This window comes from Salminus brasiliensis, chromosome 3, assembly GCF_030463535.1.
Source record: "Salminus brasiliensis chromosome 3, fSalBra1.hap2, whole genome shotgun sequence".
Classification (NCBI taxonomy): Eukaryota; Metazoa; Chordata; class Actinopteri; order Characiformes; family Bryconidae; genus Salminus; species Salminus brasiliensis.
Genome location: NC_132880.1, coordinates 28,535,103 through 28,556,560, shown reverse-complemented (window position 1 = coordinate 28,556,560; position 21,458 = coordinate 28,535,103). Strand labels below are relative to the sequence as shown.

The 21,458-nt window shown below is 39.9% G+C and overlaps 1 protein-coding gene across 1 annotated transcript; it reads left to right on the top strand.

The window, feature by feature from the left end:
- Positions 1 to 303: 303 nt before the first annotated feature.
- On the top strand, positions 304 to 20,877 carry umad1 (UBAP1-MVB12-associated (UMA) domain containing 1). The gene is made up of 4 exons (XM_072675837.1): positions 304 to 504; positions 743 to 828; positions 10,273 to 10,358; positions 17,758 to 20,877. Exons 2-4 carry the CDS (start codon positions 747 to 749, stop codon positions 18,034 to 18,036), a joined length of 447 nt encoding a protein of 148 aa, XP_072531938.1. The 5' UTR covers positions 304 to 504; positions 743 to 746; the 3' UTR covers positions 18,037 to 20,877.
- Positions 20,878 to 21,458: the final 581 nt, after the last annotated feature.

Sequence of the window (21,458 nt, the reverse complement as noted above, 5' to 3'; positions counted from 1 at the left end):
TCTTCGCCATCCATATAATGTATTATTACAACTAAATGACTATTTTAATGGAAAATGGAAAATGGAAAATCACACTACTTGCTTTACTAAATATTTTGGTCGTTATAATTCAGCCTTGGTTGTTTTATATGCATGACAATTGTTTATTATTATAATTTATTATTGCTTTTACATTTATACAAACGTAACACGTGTAATCAATATCACAACAATAAAAATAAATTTGTTACTATTTTTTTTTATATCATTCAGCGTGCATTGTTTCTAGTCGGACGATAAAACTGAGGAGTCAGCGAAGCAGGATGTAAACAAACAAAAAAAAAAAAACTTCAGCAACTTTTCGAGCTGTGCACTTGGTGTAAAAATGTCGAAGCATTAAAACAATCCTGCGAATGTCAGCGGGTAACATTAGCAGTGGTGTCGAGTTAGCTAGATTTGTTAGCAGACAGTCTGATACTGGGCTCTTCTGGTGCTTTTCTTTTAAAGAGATCCAAACTAGTTGCGGTAAGTGTGGAAAGTAACGTGTCGGTTTGTCTGAGGTCGTGTTGGTTCAGACTGTTTTGTTGTTAAATCCTTTTAAACTCCGTTATAAGTCTTAACACGATTCAGGTCTGTTGTTTTATATTTAGCTATCTAGCTATGAGGTCGTTGGTCATCGTCTGTTTTAGCCAGACGTGGCTGACAGCTGCTAAGCTAGCTATAGCTAGGATAACTTGTTGTTGTGCTTTTCTTTCCTTTTTAGGAAGATGTTGAATTTCTTCGGGTTTCGGAAAGACTCGTCGAAAAAGTCTCCAACCGAGAAAGAGACCGATGGATTTGTCATTATTGGTAAGTAAAAAAAAAAAAAAGTAGCTGGCTACTGTTTCACTGCTAGCTACGTGTGGCCAAGTGAAATACACTACAATATAAAACTGAGCACTAAAGTGCAGTAATGATGCAGAGTGCTCTATAAAAGAATAAAAAATCAGCCATTTACAATCTCACATGTGATTTATATTGCAGTCATGGAAAAAGAATAAGTCCGCCTCAGCTCATACTATCATAAGTGTCTGAAATAATGGCTAAAGGAAAGAGAGTATGAACGTAATCAGGCTAAAACTGGCTACTGAAGTGCTGACTAACGTCTAGAACAGCAGTGGAGCAGGAGTTGGTGTGTTTCTGGCTGCTCTTCGCTTTATGGATCCTCTTATAACCTCTTATAATCACATGATCACAGTTACATCAGGTGGAACATTAATTCTGAATATTAATGATAATGAATGGCTTTACTTGCAAACATGGGGTCAGAGGTGTAGAAAGTACATTAAACCTATGCTCTGGTGAAACTATGATTGGTTCAGTGAAATAATGACTACAGTAAAAGTAACGTGTTGAGCACGTCTTGGGCAGTGGTGGCTCAGCGGCTAGAGCGCCGGGCTATTGATAACAGGGTTGTGGGTTCGATTCCCGGGCTTGGCAAGCTGTCACTGTTGGGCCCTTGAGCAAGGCCCTTTACCCTCTCTGCTCCCTGGGCGCTGTAGTTGTCTGCCCACTGCTCTGGGTGTGTGTGTACTCACTGCCCCTAGTTCACTAGTGTGTGTGTGTGTTCACTACCACAGATGGGTTAAATGCGGAAAACACATTTCGCTGTACAGTGACAAATATGTTCACCTTTACCTTTACTAAGTAACCTCTAGAACGCCAGTGGCAGTTCTAGTAGATCATCCAGCATCCTTCAGAATAGGAACTGGATCTCTCGGATTCTGTTGTTCCCTTTTTGGATCTTGCTGGCACAAAAAAAAGTAGAATAAAACAAAACACAGAAAGGAACTAAATGTTAACTTACTAAAATGCAACTGAGTAAAAAGTCTATTATTTTGCCCAGTATAACTTATTGAATAAAAAAATATGCTAAATGAGTTCAAATACTCAGACCCAGAGTAGTCCATCAGCGTTTACCTATTTACTACACACCTATCATTTCTTTGTAGCAATTAATAGAGAGTAAATGGTGACCAGACTGCAAGTACTGTTTCAATGCATTGTAACAGCCCTAATAAACATCATAAGCCACATAACCAGCTTATATTAAAGCTTCTGAAAAAAGAACACTCGACATATTTATCACTATGTATACAGGCGGTATGTCCTCTTCATTTTAAAGGTGCATTTTAAGTATAAATGAGGGTGAAACAGATAACCAAACAGTAATTAGTCACAGAATCAGTTGAAGACCTCACTCTAAACGTTCGGCCCGCTTTCCCTTTTGTTTAAACATTTGGGATCAGTATTTTCAATAAAAGCAAAGAATCAATCTGGTTTAGGGTAAATCAGCAAAGCCTGTACAGTTTTATAGATTTTAAATAGTTAGTAGGAGGCTATGGAGCTGTTAGAAATGAAGAAATGTCAGGCAAAGCTTTAGATGAGTCTAAAATATTATCTTATAATAGGTTAGAACATATAAATTGACAGTATTCACTATATTTTAAGTGATGCTCAAATATTGAATTAGATATATTGAGAAAACATGTTGTACATGAATACTTTAAGAATATAATAATACTTTGTTCTATTTTAATATACTTATGCTTATCAAATCAGATGTAAAGGTGAGTGAAAAACATAGGTGCTTCTTCCCTCACAGTAGTAGAAAAATAACTCATATTTACAAATACTGAATATTTATATATACTACACATATACACACACTATACATACATTATACATATTCTCAATTTACAATATTGCACTGGTTTAAAGCAATTTAAATGTACAGGTTTGATATATAATTGGTAATGTTTACATTACCAAAGACACTGGATAGCTGTGAATGCAAGTGTGGTGGGAGTGGGGAGAAGTCTTTGGTTTTATATGAAGTGTTTGAATAAGACAGTCTGTTTTTAAAAAAGAAAATACTAAATCAGTATTGATCCTCAAGATCTGCATTGTAAAAGAAAAAGTGGTATTTGCCATAGTGTATAGTGTAAGGCTTTAGTGTAGACGTTATTATTAAATGCAAGAAATATTAGTATAACAGTATGTATTAGAGGATGTGTCTAACTACAGCTCTGTGTGCTCGTTTCCTGGAGTCGTTTGAAGAAAAGGCAGCACAAGCACTCTAGGCTCTAGTTTCATTTTTTCCTCACTTGGGTAAACTGGGCAGGTCCTCCCTTAGGAATACAGTTTTGCATCAGTAATCCACACTTGCCATAAGAGGGCAACACAGGAGTGCTTTGTGCTTCAGCAGAGAATTTGCAACCTATTGTTGTAACTCAAGGCTGGAAATGAAATAAGATAAGGTAACGTTTGGATTTTCTCAGAGCACTTGCACTTGGAGAGCCTGTTCTCCTTCCAGATCTATTACTGTATGCCCTTCACCCCATTTTCTATATAGGCTGCTGCAGAAATCTCACATTTCCTTCAGGGTTCAGAATGAGGGCAGTCCCAGCATATGAAACACTGTAAATACATCAGTGTTTCAAGCCTTCTTGCTAAATCCTCTCGGAGTAAAACTGAAGCTCACAGTATTTTTCCTGAAATCCAAAGCTCAGAGTAATGAAAATGTTGATTATGGGGTCGGGTCTCCAACTTTTTCGGCCCCCTCTCTGCTAAGAGAGTGGCATAATTTTCTTTTCATCCTGCGGCTTTAGGCCCGACTGCTCAGCGTGGAGCAGGCGCAGATGGACGGGGGTCCGTTTGTGTCTCTTGGCTGAAGAGCCAACAGGGTTGAGAGCTAGCACTTTTCTCCCACATGAAGGCAACGGACTAACTTGGTCCACAGGCATTTTGGGGCCATGTTTTTCCAGACACAGATTAAACCCAACCTTGGGCTAAATTGTGCTGTGTCTAGTGGGTCTCTGCTAAAAGTCTCTTTATAGTCTAACACCCAGACACTCAGGTTTGTAATGGTATGAAAGGATTGGTTCTGGTGAACAGTATGAATGTGGAAAATAGAGCAACAACTTAACTAATGCTTTCGCCTCATGTTTCAGGCCTGTCTCAAATAGGCTCAACCTGGTCAACCTGGCTCTTAAATTAAGTTAGAAATCTTTTATTGTTTGTTTGTCAAATATTCAATATATTTATGCTTTAAATGTTATTTTCAGATGTTACCTGTTCATAAACTCAGTTTCTCTGTGTATCCTAAAACGTAAATGTAAATAAAGCATCCCTGAAAGTAAAGAGTATTACCAACTAGTTGTTTATGTTTTGAGGTATGAGATTTTGAGGTTTGTGTACTTATGCTAGTACCTTATGCCCCTCTAGCCCTTGCTTGATATTGGTCACAGTGACCTTGGTCTCCAAAACGTCCCATTCTGTTGGTTGCTGCTTTCCTATGGGGGTTATAGACTGTGTGTGTAACTGAAGGCCTTTGCTATGGGTGCACCTTAAAGAAGTGTTGTTCTAGTGATCCAAAGCTCAATGCCTGGCGAGCTTAATACCCCTCTAACCTATGTTCGGCATTGGACACGGTGACCTCAGGTTCTTGAGCGGTTGCTCCACAGTATCACAGTGATTTTCTATGGACAAAATACAAGCTGTGTGTACGTCTGCAACTGAACGTCTGTGTTAGCAATGGTTGTACCCCAAAGTAGCCGAATTCACTCATTAGAAAAAGGGTCAGCAGACCTTGGATGTGTATTGTACTTTCTTATGCCACACACTTGCTTCTTTTCTGCAAGACTTGACTGAAACCTATGCTTCCAGAGAACTGTGGCTGTGAATTTAGAGATGACCAAAACATCACTACTTCATTAGCTGTAAAATATCAGACGAGTGGTATGTAGGTCAAACCTAAACGTATATTTCAACTGGGTTTAATGTGCCACAAAATGACAGTCAAGATGACTGCAGGCCTCTGTCAGGCTAAGAAAGGCAAGCCGATTTCAGATCTCCTGCTGTGCAAGGAGAGAGTTATTCAGGTAGAGGGCAGCCAATTAATGGAATACGAGCAGGACGGTGGAAGGAGTAGAAGTCTGGAAAAAAGGTTTTCCTTGTGGTTCTCCATTCCACCTACAGCTTGTTATTTAGTCCACTTTGAAATCCCTTCAGGGCAAGGGGAAAAAGACAGAAGGAGGGGAAAGGACAGCTAACCACGTGTTTGTTAGAGGTCAGACTCACCAGTGCAGCTCAGTTTCAGATTACATTTAGGCCTGGATTGATGTTCAGAGGAAACGTGCCTGATTCAGGAGCAGTTTGGAGAGATTCCTCTTTGTGCTCTTGTGCAGCAATAAGATAAATGCCTGTGTGTGCATGTATGTCTATGTCTATGGGTCTGTGCACTCTTTTTTTTTTTTTTTTTTATTTATTTATTTATTTATTTAGTTATTTATTTTGTTCTTTCATGGTTATCGCAACATTGTCCTTTGCAATACTGATCTTGAAGTGTACTATACGCAAATGAGCATCCCACCTATTACAGAATTTTTATACTAGCTTCCCCTGTTACACAAGGCGGGGATGGTGAAGGCTAGCTTGTGCTTCCTTGAAGCTTTCACACATCTTCACATGAAGCTTTCCCACATCTTTTCGTACTGCTGCTAACGCAACACCACTGCCCAGCTGAACGTGCTGGGAGGTTTTATGCATGCTCTCCAGTGTTACTGATCCACAATCGTGCCAAAAATTGCCTCAGAAATCTGACTAAAAGTATCGACAACGCTCTGCTTTCCCAAAGTGACCTTTTGCATTTTACTCTGTCGCAGCTCAACTCTTTCAAATGCTTTCGCTGGTGGGCTGGGTGTATGTACATTTTTGGGGGTTGTAAATGTTAAGTTAGAACTATTATGTAACAGTTTTGGCATTTTGGAATTGATCAGTTTTAAGACTGATTTGGTTAGGCCAGATTTAGTTTTTTTAATGAAAAGACAACAAAGAGATTCTTGGTACATCACGTCCTCATGTACCAAACGCTCATTATTCAACTATGCAAAGGTTAATACAGCTCCATTCTTTTATAGACATTTTAAAGGTATGACAATAACTTTTTGTCTGTAATAGTGTTTATCATGTTTATGTTTTTTGTCTGTGTTGCTGTGGAGATTGCAGTTTTGATTCAGTTTTTGTATGTTGTGAAAATTGTCCCTTTTTGGGACCTACCTATACCATACATTACTGCATGATCTCTTGATTAGTAATGTGACATGATTGCACTTCCTGCAGTTATGCAGTTAAATCGGACTGCATTTCTTTTACAATAATATGTGGATGATTTTTTTCATCATCTTTGAAGCAAATTAAGTAAATGTAAACATTTAAGGAAAGTAGAAAATACATTAATTAATTTAAAGACAACCATATTCACCATTAGTGTTAGACACAGAGGGAGTTTGGCCTTCGCCTTTAACCCATCTATGCAGTAAACACACGCATTCGCATTACTGTGACTGCGTAGCGGTGGGCAGCCATTGCTGCTGTGCCTGGGGATCCGAGAGGATGAAGGGCCTTGCTTAAAGACCCAACAGTGTCAGCTTGCCAAGCCTGTGGAGTTGGGGATAAGGTGGGGTGGTGATCTTCCAACATCCTGACCTCACCAATGCTCTGTACACTGTGTATTCATGTAGTGTCATCTGAACACAGCCACCAAACCAACTGAGCAACTTGGGCAGCTTATATAATCGCTCATTAATTATAATCAATGTATATTACTCAATTAATCATGATTAATTGATGCAGACTTGCGGTCATATAGGCCTCAACGGCAGCTCTTTGTGCAGGGTATGCAGCTGACGGTTTGAAGAGGAAAGATTCTTACAAACGAGAGCAGCACCGAGTGCTGGTGAAGTTGAGAGCAGCTGTGCCTCTTCTAACGTTTCAATTGTGTCTTTCTCCCTCCCTAGACCCTCCCCCCCCAACCAAATTAAACTTGAGGGTTTGGATGTTAGTCAGTTAAAGAAACAATCCCCTAAAGGCCAGAGTGTATTTCCAAAACACAGTTTGACTGATTACTGTGAATGTGATCGTCCTTCCGCTTGCATTTGCACTGAAAACACAGTGACAGTTTTCACACTTTAGTTCTCAGTAGCCTGTAACTGTCACGTTGCTGAAGTGAGCCATGATGTAACACAGTGTCACTGGAAAGCTTCAGAGCGATTTCTCTGGAACTTCCACACCTCTACACGCAATGTGCGTAGGGTTAAGTGGATTAGCTCAGTGACCCAAGCAGGACATTTGACCCTGTTCCTGGTCAGCGTGACTGTTCTTACGGAAGACTAAATATTTAGATGCTCTGAGCAATAGAAAGTCTCAGCCCCTTATCAAGCTGCTTTGTTCATAAACTCAGCAGTTGTTTGTTAACTGTATTTAATGGGTTGTCTATCTCTTTATCCCCCACCCCCCTCCAGAGGGGTTTACAAAACTGCAGAGGTTAAACAGCAAGCCATGTAAGATGCATGGCTGCTGTGTGTTTTCTGCGGTTAAGGTACGAGATGCGGCCATGTTGAATGTGCTGACTGGATGTAAAGGAAAGAGTATAGACTGAGCTTACTTTACATTGCATTATTTATCTGTGTAGCAGATCCCTCTCTCGCTGGGCTTTACCATGAAGTTCGCAGTACTGCTGAAACTCTATCAACAACCACAGGACACAGTTTTTTTCAAGTAATACTAACAATAATAATCATGGTCAGAAAATAAGAATAAGAATAGCACTGATTTTGTTATGCAAACAAAAGGCACCAATAGTGTATATAAAACTGCTACCCTAAACAGAAACAAGCAGTTGGTCAGTTGGTTTTTTAAGCACCAACAATCTAAACAGCTTTCTTAGAAAAGCGTATTGTGTGCCGCACTAACAAATTTACCACAATACGATTAGGGATGCACTGATCTGATACCCGATCAAGCTAATTTTGTTAGTATCGGGCCCAATATCCGATCCGATCCATGGCTACGATAAAATATTGTTATATTGCCCACCCCTGCTCCTGCATCACCTGAACGCTCTCTCAGAAGAGTGAAATATGTGATCGCTGCAATTGAGGACCAACTTCATATTCCATATTAATTCCATATTAAAATGGCTGTGGATTTAGAGTGGGATGTCATATAAAATCTCCTGTCGGTGTAATGTGTAGGTGTCCCAATACTTTTGTCCATATAGTTTATTTTCTTTGTGTTTGTTAACCTCCTAAAATCCCAAGCTTAAAGTTTAAATGGTTCTTTGCCTGGTTATACGGTTCTTCTCTATAGTGCAGTGTGTCTTGTATATGGTTCATTAAATAACCATTGTTAATAAAAAATAAAAAAAAACAAAAAAAAAAACAAGAAAAATAGGTCTGTATAGCATCACAAAGCGTTGTAATGTTGTTTCAAGTCAAGTTATTTCCGTACTGAAGTTGTTCTCTATAAGTTAACTTAAAAAAAGAAACAACTTTGCTGTCATTTGCAAGTGGTCAGAGTGCCTGTGACCTCGTTCTTCAAAATCACTGCCCTCGAACCATCTCAATTAGGCTTTAGAGTTGTGTATTTTAGAGTGTGCAGAGGTGATGCATGACTTGCATTGTTTTTGCCACACCTTACATTGTTTGCTCCATCCTGGCGTGACTGAGGAAATGAGCACCTAATCCTGGAACATCATTATGCCCTTTGCTCCGTTTTGGGGAAGTCGCTCGGGTCCTAGAGCTCGTCCATGGAGCTTTTTACTCCGGTTTGCCACCATGGATACCAGAGAGTCTAGTGAGTGTACTGGTTGCGAGCTGTTGTGGTGAACTCAAACTCACCAGAGATAATTGCTCTGCTCTAAGCAGCGGGTTGAGTCATGGTGTGTGACGACCCCAGAGGATAGCGTATGCCTGGGAAAATCTAAGCAGAAATGAACGGGACTGAAGCAAGGAGAGAATTTAGACCGTTTTTTCCCCGTTCTTGGCCTTGCCGAGTGAGCCATGTCTGTACAAGCACAGAGGACGGTCTTTCACTTTACTGTGAGAAAGGTCTGTGGAAGAAGGGCTTCCAGATGATTTTGCATCAGATATTTTTTGAGCCTGCAGAGGATCGTTTGTATGTGGGCGGTGTAGAATTTACAGTCCCTCTGACAGCACTGTGCTGGTGGAATGGGAAAGTTTTCATGGGCAATCCGGAAGTGTTGCTGTTTTCTATTAACCGCCAGCAAGAATTGTGTCCGTAAGTACGCAGGAGAACTAATGCGGTGTAATCCATTAATGTGATCAGATAACCATTTGTTAAGCAGAGATAATCCGCTCTGTTGACCTGGTTGCAGAAAGAAAAAAATAAATAAATCTGCTCTTGTTGTGAATTGCTGGAGATCACAAAATGAAGAAATACTGAAATATTCAATTGCTGTTCTTTAGTATCCCATGCACTGGATATATTACTGGTCACCTTGCTGTAATTCACCTGAACCAGTGCATGATAGCCAGGCCATTCAAACAGTTCTAGTGTTCTAGTGTAACCCTGAACCAAGATTGGGAAACACAACTTGGTGCTAAATAGTTAAATAGTTACATGCTATGGACAATGTACTGTACTGCATTGATAGTCCTAGGTATTGCAATTCACATAAGCCTAGCAATATACTATAATAAAAATATATAAAATATAGTGATGTGTTAGTCAAGTAAGTCTACTAACTTGAAATCAGAACTGCCTTTTAGACCTTATTAGCTCATGTCTGTAATCTCACTTAAGATGGGGAAAAAAGTCAGGTTTCTATTTGTTTTTATTTAACCATTTACAATCAAGTGGAAACAAGTAATAATAATGGTCACCTATTATCGAGAGGAAACACTCAGCTAGCTCAGTGGCCCTTCCTGATACTGTGTTTGATTTGGAAATGCATCACATTATGGAAGGAAAAGGTGTTCTGGTTTCCTCCTCGTGTTGGTTCACTTAGACCTCGTTTACACCTGGTCTCTTTATGCGTCATCAGGATTATATCTGGATAAGGCCAAGCCACAGAAAAATGCAAGTGTAAACATAAGACGCAGAGAAAAATCTGTTTACTCAAACCACTTCAGGAGGTGGTCTGAGACTTATTTGAGCCATGTTATAGCAGTGCAAACGCATCCGTCTCTCCAAGGCGCATTCGGCAAACCAAAGGTCTTCCCAGTACATCCCATAAAACCAGTAATAATAAAACAGATTTCAGCCTGACTAACCAGAGATACATTTGACTACCCAGTGTAAATGCATTTGTCTGAAATCGTATCAGGATAAAATCCAGATACTGGATGTTAACAGGCTCTAAACGCTGACGTTCATTAATGCTGTAATAGCATTGTATACTTTTGACATTTTACAAAAATTAAAATTAATCAACACTAATTTGTTTTCCAGGAGAGAGTCTTGAGGAACAGAGGCAAAAGATGCAGCCCGCAAACACTGTATACCCATCCACCAGTGTCATTGTGCGACCATCAAAGGTGAGTTCACTATTTCTGCTGGTATGTACTATTAATGTACTGTTGTCCATTAATAACCTGATTTCACAGTACTGTTGCTCTATTTATTTTGTAATAAATGTGATCTATGTAGGTCGAAATTTCAGCAAGGATTTCAGCACGTATTAAATATAGTTTATTTTTTACTCTCCAACAAAATCCATGCTCAGCTGCAGAATGCCAGTCATCCTGCTGTGTGTTATGCAGCCATAGAAAACACAGAATCGTGTAGAAGCCACAGATTCAATAAGCTGGTCTGAATTAAGAAATTCGCTGTTTTAATGAACTTTTAATATCTGATATTTCTGTTCTGTCAAAACCAATTAGTTTCCCATTATTTTTTTGCTCAGCAAAAAGGTAAACAAATATGAGGTTGTCAGCTTACAATTTGGAAGTGTTTTGTGTTACTGCTTCATTTGTCTTATTGACTTATTTTGACATGCACATCTGGCTGGAGCCACGTCAACCCTCCTCTGCTCATAATATAACCAACCAACTGATTGGCTTTTTGTTGTTGAAGGGTGGGGCTTTATCCTTAAACAGACATCATGTGGAGCATTAAGAGAACTCCCATTCATATTTCAACCAGTGACCCCTCTCCACATTTATTATGTCTCTGGGTTGATGTACTTAAAGATTTCCCTTTTTACACTCAGCCCATGTTCATATGAGACTCTACACTCCACTCGAGACACCAGAGTGATGTTGCAGATGTATGGCCATGTGACCAACAGCTGCTGAGTCTGTATGTTTTCATTGCAGCTCTGCGTCCCGATTGAGGGACTTATTACTGTAAGAAGTAACATTGGCAGTAAACCTGTATTTCACATTGTAATAGTGACTTTAAAACTTTTAAAGGCTTTTAATCTGTGCTTTATTACATAAGTTGTGGACTAATTTGGTCCTCAGTTTTAGTCTACTAATCAACTTAACACCCCGATAGGTATTATTATTATTATTATTATTATTATATATTATTATTATTGTTGGGTCACATGAATCCCCTTCAGAACACTCACACAGTGTTCAGGATATTCATATTACACAATAAAAAATGTGTTTTAATTAAGGGGACAATTGTGTATTGCAGCCTTCCGCAGTTTCAGTGTCATGAAAGCCAATATAGCTCTAACAATTAACAAACCGTACCGAACGTGCCATTTCTTTAGCCTGATCAACTTAATAAGGGATTATTTCAATCTCCAGAACTGCATGTAACACCCCCGAACCCAGCAGGAAGGCATGATTATGGTGTTCCTGAGCTTCTTGGCGAGTGTAGCAGAGCTAGGTTTAGTAGTTCTGGAGGGAGCAGAAGAGGAGGGTGGGGAGGGGAAAAAAGCTTTGAGGACTCTTTCACTCCTTCTCTCTGTTCTGCTGGCCTGGCTAGGCTCTCGCACTGCTGTGTGGATGGCAGGTGCTGGGTTGGCTGGACTGAACTCGGGGGCCAACACATGCCGCTGTCAATCGCCACGCTGTTCTCTGCACTGTGCCTCAGACCATATGGCTAATGAAAGACGGGCCCTCGCTGGGCTTTGACTTTGTATACTATGGGGTTTTGTCAAAGCCTCCGACATTGTGCAAATTAGAAGCTTTTAATCATGGACTGGACGTGGCAGAGCAGGTGTTTGTTTCTGTGTGTGTGTGAGAGAGTGTGAATGTGTGTGTGTGAAAGAGAGGCTGAGATCTACTTGCTTGCTTGGCAGCAAGGCACTGAGTAAGCATAACAGATTGCGCTATGCTCTGTTTGCCACAGGAAGACAAGTGAGATATAAAAAAAAAGATACCAGATTATCTTTAACTACGTCACACATTTATGAAATGATGAAGAACTTAACATGCCTTTCTAACATGCATAAATAGCTTTTTAAGCTTTGATACATTTAAAAAAAAAAGTTTTCAAGCTTCACCGCTCTACTACAAACAGGGGGTCTCTATTACAAAAAGGGGTTCTTCTATTGCATCACTCATTGAACCCATTTGAAGCACCTTGATTTTTAAGGGTAATGATACCAAATGTAGCATCATAATGCCACCATAAACCCGGTCTTGGACTAAAATGCAGAGTTAGTGTAATGACCAATTTCTGATGGAAATTAGTTTGGTCTAGGCTTAGCCTTTGTCTTGCAGTCTGGCTCCAAAAGTGTCTTGGATATCCAAGATAGGTTGGGGTTCGTCCGCATTTCACTTACTACACTAAATTAAACTGCACTAAATTAACCAGGACTAGGTCTGTTCTCTCTATTCTGAAAAATGCAATCTGTCAGTCTTCTTGATGTCCTGACAATATCCACAAAAAATATTGATAGATGGAGTGGGTGATTGGTTAATAGATAATTTATTGATTGGTTAATGAATTGGTCAGGGAATTAGTTGATTGGCTGCTTGTTTGATCAGGTGTTTGTTTGATAGGGTGATTGGTTGATGGTGGTTAATTGGTTGATGACCAATTGGTTGATAGTCGTTCATTGGTTAATTAATTGATAAGTGAATTAATTGATGGATGAATGATAGATTCATTAGGTGATCAATTAGTTGGTTTATTAAACTGTTGATTGTTGTGTTAATTAATTGATGGGTCAGTTAGTTAGCCCATTGATTGGTTGGTCATTGAATAATGAATTTTCAAAATTAGGATAATTGCTTGGGTAGTATAAGAATGACTAGCCTACTAGAGGATGTTTTCTTTTTCTGGGGAGAATGTTACATAATGGATGACAAACTGTGGAACGTGTGTGTGGTGGTGTTATGTACAGTATAGTGGTCTGTGATGGCCCCTTGAGGAATATGCTGCCTCTTTTACTTGCAGCATTTCCTGCCACATATTTGTCAAGTTATATATTTGATCTCCATTTTATGCGGACTTACATCTGTCTTTGCAATGCTGTGTATGCTTGAGGGGGTCTTAATACATTAACAGCATTGAGTCCCCAGTGTAAATAGGCATGCAGCATTATGTAATGGATATATCTTTTCCATGTTAAATGGACAACAACTGGAAATAAGTCGAATTCCTCAGTAAGCTGAGACACAATAACTGGCTGCCTGCCCTGCATGACCTGCCCCCTTTCAGTATTAGCCTGTTAGGACATGAGAGAAGTTTCTGGACCATCTCTCTTTTATAGACTGTCGGTGACCTTAATAAGAGGCACATTTGTCAAATTAATTTAGTACTGGTAACTTATTTTCGAGGGGAACTACTTTTTTATTTGTTTAATTAATTTAAATGAAATTTTCAAGATGTAAACGAAGTCATTCAGAGTGGGGTTTAATGTGAAATGAGAAATCCACTGTGCAGAAAGTCACATTTCTTTACAATAGTGGCAATAGGAACCAGGGGTTTCCAAGAGAATAACACAAATATAACTATTTTAGTTTTTACAACCAAAACGACCATGGAGTCTTTTGAGTTATATAAACCTAGCACAAAAAGTAAGGACATTTTGTGTTCAGTAGATTATTTCTATGTCGGAACAATGCTTCCTGTGTCAGAGACAGGCCGCGAAGTGGGGGTCCCAAGAAGATTGTTTCCTTACCCTGTCTTCTATTGATTTACAGTAGAGGTTTGCAGGATGATATGGCAGACTGCTCTCTGCCCAGACAATCCGGAACAGATTGCATACGGCCAATCTCTGGTCTCATTAGGATGCCAGGAGGCCTGCCATGACTGTCCTTCACCGCCAGGCCTGTTTGCGCTGGTGTCAGCGACACGTGTACTGGAACCTGAACATGTGGAGGAACGTTATGGTCAGATTCTGCCTATGTCAGTTTGCTTGTAGGGTCAGAGTGTGGAGAAGACGCTGAGAATGCTATGCTGATTGCTGCACAGGTTAAGTAACATCTTTTGGTGGAGGCAGTGTGATGGTGTGGTGCGGCATCTCTCTCACTGGAAAAACCGAGGCTTGTCATCATTGGAGGCTTAATCTTAATGCAGAGAGATATCGAGATGAAATTCTGCAACCAGTGGCACTCCCATATCTTCACAGTCTGGGACCGAACTCTTTCCTCCACCACAGAGCGTGGTTTGTCAGAAACTACCTCCAGAATTGGAGAGTGGAGAGGATGAAATGGCCTGCCCGCAGTCCTGCGAGTGCTGTTCGTGCTGTTCGAGTGACCAACACAACCACGTTGCGACAAATGCTGGTTGAAGAATGGGATGCCATCCCACAGCAGTGTGTGACCAGACACTTCACACACTTTCTCGCATGATTTTTACCAGAATTTTTTTTCTGTTTTGTCAATAAATTCCCTTCATGTATAGTGCATCTCTGTCTCTGCAGTCAGTTTAAGTGGACCACTGCGTCTGTTATTGCTGATTTCTGCCGGCGGCAAAAGCACCACTTCTGTTCTATCTGGGTACATAAAACTATTCAAGCCTGGGCCGAGCACCGTGAATAACTCTGATTGGTGCAAGAGCTCCATTTGTTCCAGCTCTAGTGGGAACAAATATGTAGGAAATAAATACAGGGCACTGTTTTGCGGTGGAGTAGGTAGGTCGGCAATATTTGTGTTGCATCTTCTCGCAAGAAGTTGAAAACTCTCAGTAAAATGTCGCCTCATGTCATTGCCAGTGTGAATGCAGGGTAAGTACGTGAATGGGGAGAGGGGGGCCATCTTACCCATCCAACAAGACTGAGCCAGGTGTGCCTGGGACTCCACGCCACTGTGGCATGTTCACATCTTAGCTAATTATTCATGCAGAAATTTGGAAGAATGTGTCCCCTTTAAGTATCATCTTTAGGTGTAGAATTGCTGAAGTACATATATATAATAATATATCTATTTTTTATTATTAGTTGCATTTGTAAGGGGTAAAAAAAAAAAAAAAAATTGAATATGTGTAATTTTGTTCTGTATCGGTAGTCTCTTAGGACTTTACAGTTGTTATTCACTCCTGTGCCATAAATGCTGTGTATTAGTGAAATGCTTCTCGTATTTAGAGGAACTGCATGTTGAAAGCATCTGGAGAAAAATACAGTTGCTTAGTTCCTGCCTGTGCAGCCGAAGTTAGTCGCGAACATCTTTAAAGTCAGGGACAGCACCCAGGCACTTCCTTCCTTAGGATGTTGCAGGGCCCTGTGCCGCGCAACCTCATCCACTTCAAACAAACCTTCCACTCTGAGCCCTGCTGGAGGATTTATCAGCCCATTTCAACAACACCCATTACTAGGTTTAGTAACGACAAAACTGGGAGAGAGTCGATCTAAATAATGAAATGTACACCGTGACAAATCTGCAAGGGCCTATCTCGTTGCTTCCTGACAAAACCACAGAGGTTTCACGCATAGTAATTTATGGCGGGCGAAATGATTCACAGAATTCAGAATAGGGTTGGATTTGATACAGTGGTGTCCTGAATCAGAAGATTTTTGTAATATTTTATGAGCAATATTTTATGATAAGAATTTGCTAACCACCACAACCTAATATATTAGCCCTAATCTAATGCATACTTGTGGGGATTATCACTTAATCTGATGTAATGAGTATTTAAATATTAAAAGTACTATGCTCTTATTTAGTGGATTCATACTACAGTGTAAATCAGTTGTTGGATGGACTTATCTGCTATGACGGCACAGGACAGCATTGTTTTGGACCTGTTTACTGGCAAACACTTACTACACTCTTACTGCAGCAATTTCTGTGAACAATGAACAGGCCTGTTTGGCTGCTTTTGTAATTTGTGTTTTATCAACTGAATGGAATAGCGGTGTGTGCACATGCAAATATGATTCATCTCTGTTGATTATGATTGAGTTCATGTTTGTTGTACCCTTATATGTTCATGATTCCCCTTATAGCTCAAGCCGGAACTGCACTTCCTTATTTCTGGCCAGATCACTCCCGCAGAGCCTGGCCTTCTTAAAAATAGTGTGTTGCCACATCACAGCACTTTGGAGAAACGTCACAAATCACAGAACAAAATTGTTTTTTTTCGGCCTGCAGCAGAACAGCGTGATTAGTCATTGTCTGGGACAATTATGCAGTTATACAATTATACAATTATGTTTAGGTGATCAGTCTATCAGAATGGCCATGTGAGATACAGTGCAGGAAGCATAGGGAGTGAAATAACTTCTATTGTGTTATTTCATTTTAGTGATGCTTCTGTTGCACCATTTAAAGAAAAAACAAGTAAGCCGGACCGTCATTTGCTGCATAGAATCGTCAATGGTATTTCAACAATGCGGAGGTTAGGACCAAAATATCTCTACTATGTTTCATGAACCACTTCATGTGACCCTGCCTTGTAAAATTACTCAGTATTTGCCTTCAGAGCCTAAATATGTAGGCCACATATTTACTAGTTTTTGATAAGAAGGGATCAGGACCTCATGAACGTGGCTTGTGACTACCTCTACCTAGCCACGGTGGTGATGCTAATGGTGCAATTACGTTGCATGGCGAGGCCGGCGCAGTAACGATGCTAGTGCGGCGATAGCAATTCTAACACTGCGTTAGCGATGCTGGGCAAGGCAGGCGCAGTAACAGTCACTTAATGCTACAGTATGTCTTCACACTACTTCCCTTTATAATAGTATTTCAAGCAAGGAGACACAACCACAACTTACTTGAGATTGGCAGCACAAATACTTGTTAGCATTGTGGCAAAACCTAGTCCTCAGACCGTCAGTACGAGAAAGTGTCTTTTCCAGGCAAACAAGGTTCATAACTCATTCACTTATCTAGGCCGTGACACAAATGTACTAAGTAAAGGTGACACACCCCGTTTTCACATGTTAACACACTTCTCTGGGGTTTCTTGTGAAGTGCTTTGGTCAACACAATTTTTACCCTGTCTAAACACATCTATTCAGAACAGCCTGTTTGAGCGCCTGTTCCTTTAAATGACAGTCCCTGCTCACCCCACTCCCACCCTACATGTCCTTCGGCTACACAGTTTCTTACACTTTACTTCTAAGGTTATTCTCGATTGCCTGTTTGTGCTAGCTAGCTTATGTTTACTTCACCTTGAGTTCACATTTCTTACGCTGACTATTTATTTCTATTTAATTTATAGAAATATAAATATTTCAATGACTTCACCCCACACAGTGTGAGTGTGTTGTTGCAGAATAGATTTGTTATGCAATCCGATCAGATTTCTTCCTTATACCCTCCAGTTTCCCATTCAGCATTTTTTTGCAGACATCAGCCCGATACCCATCCCTACTGATATGCCATATCTATTAGTAAACACATGACTGGTTCAAGTGAAACAAAACTGAGAAACTGAAGGATGCATAATTGTTTGATACATTGCTTAATTGAGTAATTAACATTGTCTAGAAGAATCATTCGTTGTAGCTCAGGCAAGTAATGTAATGTAATGTAATGTAATGTAACATTTTCTCTGGTTTTCTTTTTTTTTTGCCCACAGTCATTAAGTGCAGGTCTGAGCACAGCCACAGATGCTGTCCAGTCTACTCCAGTGGTGCCCGCTGCTAAAGCCTCTACAGAGCCGCAGAGCACAGAAGCCACACCGGTTCTTCCAGAGCTTCTGGGAGATATACCATTCACCTTAGCACCACATGTCCTGGCCATGCAGTCCGGCCTGCCCTTCATACCGGAGTTCGTCCTGCCTCGAGACATCAACGAAAACCTGGCCAGCTTCTGCTATGACTTCACTCTGGAAAACTCGGTCCTCTGTGAGCCATGATCACTACATGAACTGTGACCGTGACATCGTTGAAATGCCCCAACCCCCCCCCCAGAACTACCCCACCAGTTAGTTCTGCGCAAACTTCATGTCTGCTTCACACACTTGTCTTAAATAGCTTGCTCGTGTGGTTTCTGTTACTGTATGACACACTGTTATCTATAACAGCTGATAAGAGTATATCTATGTTTGTAGATTACAGTGAGTCATATAGTGTCAGAAACCACATGTTTATTAGATATTACTGAACAACTCATCATGCTATTTAATGGCAGTTCATTATGTGTTAGCTACATTAGCCTTGTTGCTCCAGTGTGAAACTAAAATAGCAAACTTGTGTTGCTAGTAAATAATAATAATTAAAAAAAAAAAAAGTACATTTAATATTTGGCCAAACCACTGATTTGAAGCGACACCGATTCAGAGTTTTTGAGCTTAGAGACACAAGGATGCGATACCAAGTGCTAATAGAAAAAGTGCTTTCTCTGTGTGTACTCTCAGGTCTTTTTGAGTAAAGTAAGTAGTTGCTACAGTTCATTGAACTTATGAAATGTAGCATGATATTTAATAATATCTTGATACCTTTGTTAAAGGAGAATATCTCCTGTGTTTCTAGATTTCTGCTTCATTAAATGGTTAAGATGTACAGTCATTCAGAGTGGTTTGGAGTGAAACGCTCCATTCTAGAGAAACATACAGTGAGAATGATTTACAGTGGTGGTGAATGGAACCAGATGTTTGTGTAAAGTTATTGCACAATATTGCAACAAATATGCTGATGGTTTCAAGACCATTTTAGCTTAAAGGTTTTTTTTTGTTGTTGTTTTTTTAAGCAAATCACTTTAGGGACCTGGCTTGTGGCTCACTCTCTTATTTACTTCTTCTTGCTTCTTTAGTGGGCTAAAGCTTCTCCAGATGGGGATGATGTTAATATGTGAGTAATTTTTACTGCTTATTTAAAATGCAGTCATAGTGAAGAGGCACATGTTTGGTACTGAACTGAATTGTATCCTGATAAGATTTTTTTTTCCCCATGCATTTACACTTGGTCCAATGTGTGTTAGGCTGGAATCTGATTGCTGTGTTGGATGGAATATGCAAATGACTGGAAAAGGTTTTGGTTGTCTTGGAGAGACAGATGTGTTTTTGGTGCGTTTACACTTATCCAGATATAATCCTGAAGCTCAAGACACATGAAGTGACAAGGTATAAACCCTGTTTACACCTCACTTAATAAGTGGATACCTGAATAAGGCCAAGCATCATGGAAATGCACACCCAACTTGGGTGTAAACACATAATCCAGATACTAATCTGAAATTTCAGTATTCCGTTCCGCATCGCAATCCGATTTCAGTCTCACCAGAGAAGTGTTCAACTACCGAGCGTGAATGCATATGGCTAAAATCTTATCGGGATACGGTCCAGATACTAGTCACACAAAGTGACCCGGTGTAAATGGGGTCTACGTTTCTCTATAATTAACCATTTCACACCAACTCACTCTGAACGATGTAGTTGCATTTTATTAATGGTTATTTTTCAGTTATTTATTTCTGTTGCATGTGAAAATGCTATGTGCAATATGGGGACTGTTTTCAAATTTTAGGATGTTGAAAGACACTATACTGTATCACTTGCATTGTATGAGCTGTTGTTCATGTAATGTTTCTGCCTTTCTGCCTTGTTCTTTCCTTTTTTCTTTAGCTCGCTGTTGATACATTCATCGTCACATTTCAGGTCTGATCATCTTTATCACAGGAACTCATCAGAAATCTTTTTGCAGGAAGTGAGAGCTGTGAGAAAAGGCATTACAGAACAAAGCTCTTATTAAAAAATGTACAGTATGTGAGGTTATGAAGGCCTCTGGGAGTGTGACTTTAGAAAAAGAATGCCTACTTTACATGAATTATTGCTTCTGGGTCCCACTTTGGGTGTTTGGCCTCATTGTTACCACACTGTCATTGTTTACTGTTATATGTCTTTGTTTATGTGTACATGTGTTTTGAATTTCAAATGAGTATTTTTCAGACTTGGTCAGGAGCTCAGCATTGTTCCTCCTGATTTGTTTGTTTGTTTGTTTTTAACCATGAAACACCCAAATGAAATGTAGTGTGGTGTTTTGTTTTTTTTTGGGATCTATACCATTGGTACTCAAACCGGTACACGTTTTTGCCCGACCCCAACTCCTAACACGTGAGAAAGGAGTGAGTCCAAAAAAGTGGACTGTGGTCTGGAGGGGTTTGAGACCACACAACAGCATTTTGGTGTGACTGGCTGGGCTTCAGTGGTATGCATGCTGTTCTTTACAAGTTACCCTCTGTGTCTGATATTTCTGCATCTCAGCCTTCTTCTGTGTGGTTTGAACATCATGATATCTCACTGTTTGCTGTACGAAACCGAAAGAGTCAGAAAATGTTTGCTTGGAATTGAATTAGGGTTGGTTTTAATGTCATGTTTGGCCTGTCAACCCTTAATCATTTTCTTCTAAGACTTACTAGATGACGATATTACATAAAGAACTGTTATTACAGTACAACTCTTGGTTATTGTGTTTAACCTTTCTGAGGTCGGATTCCTGGAACGTTTCCTTGATGAAATGAAAAAGGATCCTAAACAATGAGGGTGGCTCTCATATCTTTAATGTGTTTTTGTTCTGGTTTCCTTTCCTTGGTACTTAGCTCCTCCCTCTGAGGGCGTGAAGACACTGAAATCAACACAAAATATGTGCCAAACGAGACGTCCTTCACTCCTGCTATTGGGCTTAAAGGATTCGCCAATGTTAAACACTTGCATCTTATTATCAACAGGCTTTTCACATGTGCATGCTTTATTCAAATCGAGGCACAATAAAACAATATAACCCTTCACAGAACCCTCCTGAAACGGAAACCTCCTGAAAAGGAATCCTTAATTTCATTGATTGGTTCTTCTAATGAATATTCTTAAGTGTTGGCCTTGTTATCGGGTGATCTCTGGTTCAATCCCTGGTGTTGCCATAGCCATTCATGGCTGAAATAGGGAATTAGTGAGTAATTAATTTTCTGTGGTCTGTTTTAACAGTTTTAACCTTTTAACAGTGTAACAATTCATACATGTAATACTTTTCAAAAAGAAAATTATTTAAAACACCTTTAAAACTTTTATGAAGGTACTATTCATAGTTCTTTATACACAAATCCGCTCCACTTACCAAACAGAAGCACTTTGTAGTTCTATAACTCCAGACTGTAGTCCGTCTGTTTCTCTGCATACCTTGTTAGCCTCGTTTCACCCTGTTCTTCAATGGTCAGGACCCCACAGCACCACCACAGAGCAGGTATTATTTGGGTGGTGGGTCATTCTCAGCACTGCAATTACACTACCATGATGGTGTTCGTGTGTGTTGAGCTGGTACGAGTGGACACTGTGTCCATTTACTG